The sequence below is a fragment of the Triturus cristatus genome, chromosome 5_2, assembly GCF_964204655.1.
Source record: "Triturus cristatus chromosome 5_2, aTriCri1.1, whole genome shotgun sequence".
In the NCBI taxonomy this organism is placed as follows: Eukaryota; Metazoa; Chordata; class Amphibia; order Caudata; family Salamandridae; genus Triturus; species Triturus cristatus.
In genome coordinates this window covers 971771184-971783765 of record NC_140588.1, presented here as the reverse complement: position 1 = coordinate 971783765, position 12582 = coordinate 971771184, and the positions used below count along the sequence as shown (strand labels likewise).

The window sequence follows — 12582 nt, the reverse complement described above, 5'->3', positions numbered from 1 at the left end:
CCATTGACTTCTGTGGGAGTCCGACCGAACCGAGCCCGACACCATACGTGCGCATCGTACTCGCTCGGTCGGACTGTAGGGGTCCGGCTCGGTCGGAAAACACTCCGGATCCGACTCGGATCGGAATCGTACTTTAATAATTTAAATAATATATATTTTTTATGTTACAGATCTTTATATATATCTGTATATATATTTATAATTTTTAATATATTTTTAACATTTTATAATTTATTAAAATAATTAATTATTAAGTAAATATACATTACATTTTATATATGTATGTTTAACTTATTTTCACATTACATTTATTACTTATAATTAATATTTTCTAATAATTCTAAAACATAATTAAGTTATATGCATTATTTAATTTAGTTTACATGATTTTTTATACATTTAAAACAAACAATATTTTTAATTTCGATATTTAACAACTATATATTTTTTTCGATATTTTAGTACTTGCCATTATGAAGATAGGATGTCGATATTTTTGACATCGATATTTATGTCCTGATATTTTGGGAACACAATATTTTGTCAGTGATCCAAATTGTCACCGTTATCTGATCATATATGTTATAGGACTAAGCTGTCTGCCCCTTGGTATAAGGAGAACATTCAAAAAGGAAGGAAGCATAGTAAACTTTTAGAAATAAGATGGCAGAAAACCTACAACAATGAGGACAAAAGAACCTATAAGAAAATATTATTTAGAAGGATAGCAGAGTCTGGCAATAAGTCCAAGGAAACCTTTAGAATAGTAAAAACATTATTGAGCCCAGAGGCCGCCACAGGTGACCATTGGTGCAATCACCTGGCTTCATATTTTAAGATTAAAATCACAACAATTCAGGCTAGTCTTCTATTAGATCTTTTGGCTATGGACAGACTATTTGAGATTGCATGTAGTAAGTAGGAAGACTACCACTGCATTGGCAACTCTGCCTAATCTCCTCCCGATTTCCTTAGTCATCATTAGTAGCCAATAAAAGCCTCAAATCAGGTTCTCCTGATCCGTGCCTGTCCAGTTTATTTGCAAAAGCGGCACTTATCATTAATCCGTTAGCAAATAAACTGCTCAATATATATCTATTTGACCCCAGCAGTGGTTCCTGTACAAAGGAAGCAAGCTAAAACGTTACCCTTGCTCAAAAAAACCTCAGCGGATCCAAGGGTTCAGGAAAAATACAGGCTAAATTCCTTACTCCCTGTTCTTTCAAAGGGTCTAGAGAAATGAGTAAATCAACAACTGTCACAATATCTTTAAATTAATGACCTACAGTTCCCGAGCCAGTCTGGTTTTAGACCCAATTTCAGTACTGAGACGGCACTGATGGAAGCCTCTGAACATATTGAAGGCACCTTAGATAAAGGGGTGAAGGCCCTCTTGGTCATGTTAGACCCGTCGGTAGCCTTCGATACAGTCGTCCCCCACTCAAGATTGTTAGCCCCACTCCAATCAATTTGGGTCAGTAGTATAGCCTTGAAGTGGCTTTCCTCCTTTTTGGAAGGGAGAAGTCAGGATGTTTGGATACCCACGGTTCTCCTCAGACGTGCATGACGTGTCAGTTGGCGTGCCGTAGGGTTTGGCTCTTTGCTCCACCCTATTCAATGTTTACCTTACGCCCTTAGCCTAGTTAGCTGAGAAGTTAGGGGCTAAAGTGATTGCCTATACTGGCGATACCCAGCTGTTTACCTGTGGAAAGAGTGAAGAAATTGCTGGGGAGGCAGTCAAATAATGTCTCACTTCTGTGTTTCATTGGATTGCAATCAATTGAAATGCAATGCTGAAAAGAGAGATACTAATTTTTGGCGCTATCTCGCCAGTGTTATGGCACCGCCATCCATATTAGTATGTGGCATTTACAATGCCTTTCCATGGCGGAGACTCCGCCATGGAAAGGCATGCGGAGTTCGCTTTGGGGGCCTGTTGCGGGCCCCCAGGGGGTTGGGGGGGTGGAGGGCTGCACTTGGGAGGTACCTATGGTATCCCCAACATTGGCATGGACAAGGTGGCAGGCACCGCGCGGTGCCTGTCACGTTGTGCATGTCAATGCACAACTTGCATTATTGACATTGAGGCGGGTGCTGCTTACAGCACCGCCCGCCGCAATGTTAATGCGGGATGGTCGCATCCTGATCGCCATGGCGGGACCGCCGCACCTCTTGCAGGCGGTCCCATTTGCCTTTCCGGTGTCCGCCCACCATCGTAATGGACCTCTTAGGCATCAAATTTGATAGGGCCCGGTCTTTTCAATCACAAATTCAATCGGTGGTAGGTTTTGGGATGCTATGCATTTTGAAAAAGTTCCTTCCTTTACTCTCCTTTTCAGCAAAATTCAGTAATTCAGGCCATGATCACGTCCAGTTTGGACTATGGAAATGGCCCATATTTGGGTACTCCAGACTATTGTCTTGGCAAACTGCAGATTGTCCAGAACTCGGCGGCTCAAATTCTTTTGAATCTCCCACCAAATGACTCACATTTCCTCTCACTATATGGCTCTTCATTGGCTTCCAATTAAAAAAAATCCTGTTCAAAACATTTACTTTGCTCACAAAGCACTGCCGGGGAAAGCTACCTCAGGGAAAGGATCGAAGAGTATGCACCTTCTAGGAGTATTTGATCTTCCATCAGTCGGTTGGCTGAGATCCCAAAGATTCCGAGAGTGAGAATTGGAGGAAGGTCTTTCTCCTATCTTGGATCGATTGGCTGGAGAAAACTTCTTCTGGAGTTACGTACAACAACTGCATAGAGGGGGCCATGTGGATATCACAATGGCCCTCATCCAGAGACCCCAAAGGGGTACCTGCATCCTTCGCTAGAGATGGATTCGGAGGTGTTGCCACCTGCCCCTTATAAACTGGACAGAATTTTGGCTGCCACTGATGAGTCCTTGATGGCGTTTGAAGCGAAGTTCAATTTGTTTACCAGTGATTTAACACATATCCATGAAAACCAACACAAGCTGTGTGAAAAGGTCAACGCAAATACGGAGGCACTAAGAGAGCTGTAGCCAGCTACCCCGGCTGTTGCTGAGCAGACTCAGGTTATTGCAGCGAGACTGCGAAGTGCTGAATGGAAGGTGGATGATGCAGAGGGAAGCTCACGCCGCAACAACATCCATCTTATAGGCCTAAGTGCAGTTCTTGGAACAATGGATCAAGCAGAAAGTAGCTCACACTATGCTTTCACCTTATTCTGTGATCAAACGAGCACACAGCGTGCTGGCCAAACATCTCCCTCTAAGGAAGTCCAATTTCCAATGGATAACGTACACATTTGTTCTCACAACCGGAGGAGGCCTGGGTGCAATCTTACACATGCCACCCTAGTAGCCACTCGTCATCGCCTCCCCGGTACGGTCAAGGAGGATCCATATTACAAACACTGTCAGACGACTAGGTCACCATTGCTCTAAGGGGGAGGTAAAGCCTACTCCTGTGCAATGCCGAAAGGAGTAATGCGGAGCTGTTGCCGCCTCTCTTCGAGGTCTTTCCTTGACACCTCACCTCCTAACATCTGATGCAGCTGCCTCTGGGGATGACAGGCCGTCTGAGAACTCCGGTTCTTATACAACTAACCCCCCGGTACTCATGGCGCAATCTATAGAGGATTTGGCGTAGACTGGTGCCCTGCAGTGCTCCAGCTGGGTCTGCACTAGTGCAGCCACTCCTTTGCTGTAGTCATTGCCTTTGGTTATGAGGCATTTATGCGTAAACTCAGGGTTCCACCCCTCACAATTGTTCTGATCTTAGCTGGGATCCCCGGCCTTCTCACAATGTAATATCTCCATCTGCGGTGCTGGGGGCACACTGGCTCTACCGCTGCCTCCCTGCACCTACTACTAAAGCAGTTTTGCTTGGGAGTTATGGTGGTAATTGTGTCTCCTCCTGCCCCATGTGGGGGCCCTTTTGTTTTTCTTTCCTTGTTCAGATTGTTTGTTGTACTTTGACAGTTTAAAGGTGAACTGTCCTATGGATGCCTTTCGCATCCATTTGGGGTTTCAATGGTGCCCTTCTGCTCATTCCCCTTTCCGTCCTTCCACGGATTCTTCTCCCCCTGGAGTGTCCCACGTTGCTAGGAGTACTGTTTGCCTGGCGGGGACCGCCTTTAACCTTTTTTCCCCACACTATGTCGGTTACTACTTATAAATTCCTTACCTGGAATGACCAGGGAATGAACTCTGTGTACAAACTGTATAAAGTTCATGCTGCCCTGCTATGCTGGGGGGTGCATGTGACTACCATGCAGAAGGCACATCTGCTGGATACAGAGGTGGTTAAATTACAATGAAAATGGAGGAGTTGGCTTCTTGGTACTGGCTATTTGGCCTATTCCCGGAGGTGGCGGTCTGGATTAGGGAAGGGACTCACTTTAGGGTGGACTGGACATTTGTAGCTGCGGATGGCCGGGTCCTGCTTGTAAGAGGAACCCTTAATGGGTGACCGCTGAATCGCGGGGTGATGTTTGCTCAGATCATTTGCCCTTTTGGCTTCTAGTCACCTCCGCCATGGCGGACCTGCCAGTAGCTCTTTGGATCACTGGTGGAGATTTCAATACAATCCTCGAAGCCCCTTTAGATCGGCCAATGCCTCCGCTGCCTCAATCCCCCATGTTGTTAAATGTTGTCCATTTTTGCAGTTGGCTCATCCACTGGTCCTAGGACGACACTTGCTGCATACAATACCGGACTTGATTTTTCTTTCTATTGCCAAGTTCATAAACTACACTCTCGACTGGACAGTTTTTTTCTGTTGGGCATCTGTACATACAGCTATAACCTCCATTGGTTGTCACCCCCAGCTGCCCTCTCCTCATAACTTATACCAATGCGGTTACTTATCGAATTGGCTTGGGTGGTCCCTCCTTCTCAGATTCCCACTTGACGGCTTTCGCCAACTATGCTGGAGGGTGTGGTCTCCCGGAAGACTCTTCACGACCACATTAATGTCTTCTTCAGGGTTAACATGGGGACGGCTTCCTCGCTGCAGATTGAATGGGACGCCTTCAAGGTGGCTTCCCGGGGATTTGCATAAATAATGTTGTCGGTGCACAGGGTTCCGACGCTGGAGGTTCAGGAAGCAGTGGAGGTCCTGGTGGTGGCTGAACGGTCGGTGGTGGCTAGCACGGGGACATTAGGAGTCCTGAAAGGGTCACGGGCTGTCTTCTTTGATAAGCTTGAGATCTTCACTGCCATGAACCTGTCGCATATGTAGCAAGAGCACATAAAGAAGGTGACAAATCCGGTCACCTAGTAGCGCAACTGGTCTCGGCTCACTACCTTGAACCTACTCTATTGCTGATTTGTCTTCATTCCAGTGAAGTCGCGCATACTCAATATTCCATCAATGTTGCTTTACATGATTATTATTGGTCGCTATATGTGTCCCCTTCACCACCCGGTTCCACCTTCTTTCCTCCACACCTTCTTTACTGCAGCTTCTGTGGCACAGCTTTCTCCCGCAGACTGAGAAGCCTTGGATGCACCCATCTCTTGCCAGGAGAATGGCTCTTGATGGAAGGAATTGCCACAGGGCAATGTTGCCGGGCCCAAAGGCTTGCCTGCCAAACTTTTATGTTCACTTCAATATAGGACTCGTGCCTAAGCTACAGACTTTGTTCCAGGCCTGCAAAGACGCTGGCTCACTCCCTCCGTCTCTTAATGCTGCGCCTATTACCACCTATTGAAACCTTGCAAAGACCCGATGGACCTGGTCTCCGATCGCCCTATTTTCCATTCTCAACACCGATTATAAGATCTTGGACAAGATTCTGGATACTCGGCTGCTCCCACATTTCCCTCCATTAGACAGGGCTGTCTCATAGGGATTTCTGCAATGGCCTATTGTATTATGCTCTTTATTCCTCCACACAACTCACCGTTACATCTACAGGCCTGTTTCGAGTGGCCACAGGGTGTTTGGCTAAAGTGGGTAAACTGATGGCAGGGCACACCCCTTTTGCTACAGCTATCCCTTTGGTGGGCCTCCTGACCGCCACAGGTTGGTTGCGGCTCGGTCACCTGTGGTCTTGGAAAGAGGTGGGCATCTCCACAGTGGGGGACCTCTTCCAAAACCAGGAAGCGGATTACCTTTGCTACCTTAGTGTCTGAGTGCGACCTCCTGCCTGGGCAATTCATTCACGTCCAGAATGTGACGCTGCCCACATATGAAGTTTTCTAAATACTTCAAATGGCAGGCACATGGAACAACTTATTTGATGGCTCTACAAAGCTTCCTGCAGCAGCGGGACCAGCCATGTGTGGTGCTCCGAAAGGCCTGGGAGGGGCACCTTGTTTGTACTTTCTAAGACTCTGAATGGTATAAGATACAGGGTGTCCTGCGGGACTTTATTTCAGTATATACAGTTTAATATCCTCAACAGGGCCTTTCTAACACCGGCTAGGATTGGCAGGAGGATTTTTCGGAAGTCAACCCAGACTTGTCCACAGAGCTTTCTCCTACGCCGCAGCCAAGGCCTGGAACAAGCTCCCTGTCAACATCAGACGCTCCCCTAGCCTGCACACCTTCAGGAAAAGCCTCAAGACGTGGCTCTTCGACTGACTGAAGCCCACACCCCAGCGCCTGGAGACCCTCACGGGTGAGTAGCGCGCTTTATAAAATCCTGATTGATTGATTGATGCTCCCCAGGGCGGACCTCGTTCTCATGCTCTGGGCTTGCCCTTCCTTGCAACAGTGCTGGGCCTAGAGTCTCAATGTTTTGATGACCCCCAACTGGCCTTCTCATTCCTGACTCCCCAATGGGCCAGCTTCTTGGTCTTCTACCTCACCTACCTTTTGACCAACCCGCAACTAGATTTCAGGATCTAGCTCTCCTTCTAGCCAAGTGTGTGGTCACTATGAGTCACTGCTTGGTCTCAGGCTTTTTTTTCCAGTGGGGCAGTGCAGAGAGTATGCGGTTGCATGAGGAAGAACGGGCAGGCCTCTGGAAGTATAGCATATCGCATGTCTGGGGTACACTATTGGAACACTTCACGGTTAATATTCGATATGACAACCGCCCGCCGAGAGGGCTTTTTGGGGAATTTCTCACGTACAAGTCACCCACTGGATTTTTGAAGGTTCTGTGGTATGGGTGAAACCTGGGCTGGGCTTTGACATGTTTATGGCGCGTTGTCCAAAACTCTTTGAGGAGTGTACTATGATGAAACCCCTTTATTCTGTTTTCACTACAGGGCGGACTCAATGCCATAGAAAGTGTTTTGTTGGCACCAGGGAGGGTGGTGGGGCTTTGTTTAGATGAACGGGGGAAGTGGGGGTGTTTAGTGTTTGCTTACTTCCAAAATGTGTAGATTCCTACTTATTTTCCACACCGGTCAAAATCTGATTGGTCATTTTTATGGCTCTGTTTACAAGCGCCACTGTTTGCGGTTTTCAATACCATGTATCTTGTACCTTTACACCTTGTACATGTACACCAACAAAAGTTTATTACAAAAAAGCCTTCATTTTTCTCCATAGTCATCTTCAAATACTGCTACCTCTTATAGGAGTTTTAGGCTTTGAGACCTCTTTGAAAACCCAAAGTTGGGAGGTACTGAATAATTAAATCATGTTCACAAAACAGAATGTTTAGATTCTTTTTTCCTAATGTAGGTGGAAAATGTAAGTTAAATCAAGGGCTCTCGGGAGGCCACATAGGTATATGGAAAACGGAAGAGAGGCTTGTACTAAGCTGTTTGACAGGGGTATTTTTTTTTTTTTTTTTAAACAACAGCAGAACACCCAACCAGAACTCAAGCCCGGGTGCCAGAATGTACAACTATCTAGACTCAAACCAAACGAGCTGAGACTGCAAGAATAGTCAAACAAACCCATAAAACAACCCTGCTAACTTGATCCAAGACCATGGAAACATCAACAAACATTGGTAAACATTGGTAAACTGGATGCCCTTTACACCAAATATATTTTCAACAAGTATTTGTTTTGCAACATTTTAGTTTATAAACCTGTATTCGACAAGTGAGACTTTAGTAAACTCATGGTAGTCAACCTCTATGCAGCATACATTGATTAGAGTAAATACATTTTACTATGGCACACACGCAAGTTTCTTCAGTAGTTTCTTTCTACTAGTAATTTTGTTTATGAGTTAAGAGATTTGAGAGAACTATCCATTATGTGTCCTTTTAGAACCAACCTGTGGAAAGTTATTACAATTGTTATTGCATTGCATTTTCTAACAGTATGGTATCATGGGCTAGTAAATGTCCCATTCCAGGAATCGGCTATATATTGTTTTTCTTCTTGTGTTACACCTTCACTTGATGTGTCGTGGGAAGACTGTGAAATCTATGGGTGTGCAAATACCAGTACAAATAGTTTTGCCAATTCACCTATTGCACAAACAAATATGTCGCATGTAGTAAGGGCATGAGAAACTATTATCAATATCAAATATACTTTTTGTAATTAATTTAAAATGCCAATATTGCCAATCGGCCAAGAATGAAAGACAGTTTTGTTTTGATTAGGACAAGCTGGGTGTTAAATGAGAGCTCTACCTTACTGGCTTTCCAATGGGAAGAGGTACCTCTCAAATGCATAAACTCGCTCAGCTTGCAGAATATGGGAAATATGGGAGGCTGAGCGGATCCGCAGGATTCTGGCCTGTGACCATCAAATTACACAAAGGTCTCGCATTTCATGGCTATTACACTGGCCAGTTCGCTATCAGTTCATCTATAGGGGCATGACTCGGGAACAAATAGCCACATAGAACAGAAAGGTAAAATCAACAAGAAGAAACTAATGCAATAATGCTCAAAGAGTTGTGTACTTTCATTACATACTTAAATATAAAATATTAGAACTGGATGCAGGCTAAATCTGAAGGCCAATGTGGGCATAATAAGACAAGCTGGACACGGTTGCAAGACTTCAAGTAACCTTAGGCTGGATAAGATTCCTTGCTGGATGTCTCGTTCCCAAAATGTATACTGTGTGTGGTTATCCAGTCGCTCATGAACTGAGCACATGTTGCCACAGTCCAAGAAAAAGTTGCTCCAGGTTCTAATGTGACACGCTTGTTTAATGGGGATGGTTTAATTGTGAGTAAGGTTAATGTGAGGATGACAAATCTTGACCAGCAGGACTTCTTGGCTGTTGAAGGTGACTATCTGATCTGTGACCAAGCAAGATTTCTGTCTTGGATGGGACAGAGGAGCACACACATTGGAAGGGTAGGGGTAGGTACTGCTCCTGTATGACATCGGATTAACAAGAGAGAACGCAGATCATATTTGGTTAATATACAGATGAAATAGATTCAAAATTATATAGGTATGTTGATGCCAAAATCAGTAAAGCTTATTTGACCAAGAATTGCCTTTGTGTTTTCCACACCGAATATCTGATGGGCTTATGCATGTCCCATTCGCCTTCTATAGAGTTCCCAACCCCGGCCAAGGCCCAGCATTCACCTACCTCCGGATGTGAAGCTCATATATTTCTGGTTGTTCACAGTCTCTTTGGAATCATAAAATTTAAGGACATCTAGGACAGCTTGTGGATTCTTTTTCTGTTCCAGTTTAGTAATGTTAGATGTCTGGAGTAACCGTGCCCACTGCTCCGGGATTCCCTGAGGATGCCAAAATAAAAGAAAGAGGCAGAAAACAGAACATTAGACAACTCAGCACCGTACTTTGGTCTCTTCCGGCATCATTTCTATACAAAGTTATTCCATGCTACCTTTGAGCTCACTTTCATTGACAGCCTACATTTATCGGCATTCGAAAGTTACAGATGGAATCATTCTCGCCATCAAACACAGAGCTAAAACCAGATTTGAAAGTGAAGGAAACAAAAGAAAATAAAGTAGTTATGACTGTGATCAGAAACAAAAAGTGCATGAAGCATGTTTTAAATTAACTTCAATCTCCAATGGAATAATGGTTTAAGGCTTAGCTTTTTGCCCCCAGTGAATTAGTGCAGACAAGAACATGAGGATCCTGTGTTGGTGGACAACGCAGTGCATTATGGGACTGTGACAAATCATTAACATGTAAGGGAGAATATATATTGTTGTTCAAATTGGTTCATCACATTCTGGTTAAAAAGCTAGTCTTTCCCCCAGACAAATCAATTTGCAGAGATCCAAACAGTATATATGGAAACAGGGTACATACTGTGCAAACTTGCATAGAAGGGAGTGGTCTTTAATTTTACAAAAGAGAAACACTGAGTTGTAACACTGCCAGCATGTAAGTCTCTTTTCTGAGCCCCTGTGAGAATGTGTATGAAAAAGGAAAATGGAGCTCAGAAAACAGTATGGAACCGCCATCGTCTTGCAAGAGTTTGCCATCATCTAAAGACTAAGGATGGAATTTATATGCAGATCAAATTGCTGATAGCTGCAGGTTTAACATTAAATAACAGTTTATTTAATTTAGATGCAATGGCAGTTCACATTGCAACAAAGTACAATGTAGCGGTAGCTAATTTCAGAGCCTTGGGAAAAAGTCCCCGCTCATTGCGCCTCTGCACACTACGGGCCCGCCCAATCTAGATACATCTTACATGGGGATCCTTCAAAGAGATTCTCTGCAAAACAATGTGCAACACGGGTATCCGGAAGAAGGGGCTAAATGATAAATAAGGTGGGGCAAGCCAAGCAACAAATCTACTGCACACACATGAACCTGCGGTTGCAAGTGCCATGACATCTCAAAGAAGCACTTTGATGCAAGCTTCTTTTTTGGGCCTGTGACGCACCTCTGGGAGCCTCCCTGTGCACATCTGTGAGCCATAGAGATCTGGCTGTAATGAACGTAAATAAAGAAAGAAAAGAAAGTTAAAACAGAATGGGGGACAACTGAGAGGGCGAAAAGAAGGTGGAACCAATGGGTCGGAAGCATGGGAAGTTCCTCAGTCTTGTGGGGAAATGTTTAGGTACCAAATAGGTCAGAAGCATTCACAGTTGTTCCAAAGTTTGGAAGTATAATTTCTTTGGTATAATAGTCCGGAATACACCCATTGCTGATGGCTTTTCTTTACTTATGATTACATTTTCCCACACATTCCCCAAGAATGCCCACCTCTTCTACACAGGACACGATTACTTTTACATCAGCCAAGTGTGAATATCCTGGCATCTAAACATGCATTGGACTCTTTTTTTTTTTTTTTTTAAAGGGGCCAACATATAATGCCACCCAGGATACCCTAGTGATTTTAAGGAAAAACAATATCACTTGGGCCACAATATTCTTTTCATAGTATTTTTAAGGCTGCCCCCACATTTTCTAAAATCGACTTTTATTGGTGATGCTTACAAGCCCATTCCCCTAAGCTTGCAAAATGCTGTGACAGCCATGCAAAAATGACTATATGTTGAAGCTGAAAACTTAAATAAAGAAGTTCACACAACTGTGCTGTAACCAAGTGCTACAATACAGCTCATTAGCACGTCTGTAGAACAATATGCCACATAATTCCCAATGAATTTGAGATAACCAGAATGCAGAGCAGGTTTCAAAACCACAGTGTAAACCCCTAACTTTATTTTGTAAGTATAACATCTTTTGTAAGGCACTTCCAAACTTTAAGAGCAAAGACAATGTGATGCAGAAAGAGACAGTGTGTGATCACTAGAGTGTGGGAAATGCTTCATGTGAAAGACAAGGTCTAGGGTCTAGAGTGGACAAGGTCATGACAGCCCTCTCTGATCACATCCTAATAACCTGATCACATGCTTAGGTTGTTAGTGATGATAGATTCTCCATAAATTAACTTGGTAGCTTCCTCCCCTTTAGTTTTTCCTTTCTTGTCCATTTCCCTCATTCAATTCACCTTCATTTCTACCCTTACTCTTCTACAAGCCCAGTGCTTCCCTCCTCTGCTCAATCCCTTTTTCCTCGTATGTCTTACTCTTTTCTCCACTTACGGCTCCACTGCATGGACACTATTTTCAATTCTGGTTCACCTTTCTGAAGAGCTGTGGTAAAAACAGCGAAAAGACTAATGTGACTCATTTTCTGAGTAGCATCTTCTGCGACATCTTTTGTTGAAGTACATGGCACCTTAATTCTTTATTTTGGATAGTAAGACCTTTTTCAAGTCCCTTTTTCCCAGTATTTACTAACAGTAGAGATACTTAATGTTCTGTTCAACACACTGTCACACTTCCTGAACATATAAAGATTACATCCAGGTAGAGCAATACTATATTTATCCAGGGCACAATTCAATTTGAATAGGATAATTAGTTAAATGTAAAAGAAAGCACCTAGCTGTGTCTCTGATGGCACTCCACACTCCCTAAAATACATCACCACTTAGGGACACTGGGTTAAAGCCAGATTGCTTCCACTGGTGAAGCATCAGATAGCAAACTGCCAATCAATAGGCAATGCAAAGAGTTGCCAACACTTCAGAATATGCAGATATATACATCATACTAGGCCTTTCCTGATTAACTGCTTCATCAGAAATAATCTTGCAGAACACGATAACAGAGTAATTATGCAATTCGAAATGAAATTAAAATTTGTATTAAATTTGATCCTGTTGATTGATCTTGTTTTGGCCCAAATAAAATATTTTTTCAGA

General features: G+C 43.7%; 1 protein-coding gene across 3 annotated transcripts in view; it reads right to left on the bottom strand.

Moving 5' to 3' along the window:
* The window catches only part of PAK3 (p21 (RAC1) activated kinase 3), a 347852-nt gene that overhangs the window by 150742 nt on the left and 184528 nt on the right, over positions 1-12582 (bottom strand). For 2 of the 3 annotated variants that reach the window (XM_085608186.1, XM_085608184.1), the window contains exons 4-5: positions 10747-10791; positions 9460-9613 (exon numbers count right to left, since the gene is read on the bottom strand). In XM_085608186.1, coding sequence (XP_085464312.1) covers positions 9460-9613; positions 10747-10791 — 199 coding nt within the window. The remainder of the gene's footprint in view (positions 1-9459; positions 9614-10746; positions 10792-12582) is intronic. The other variant, XM_085608185.1, reaches the window with a different exon arrangement.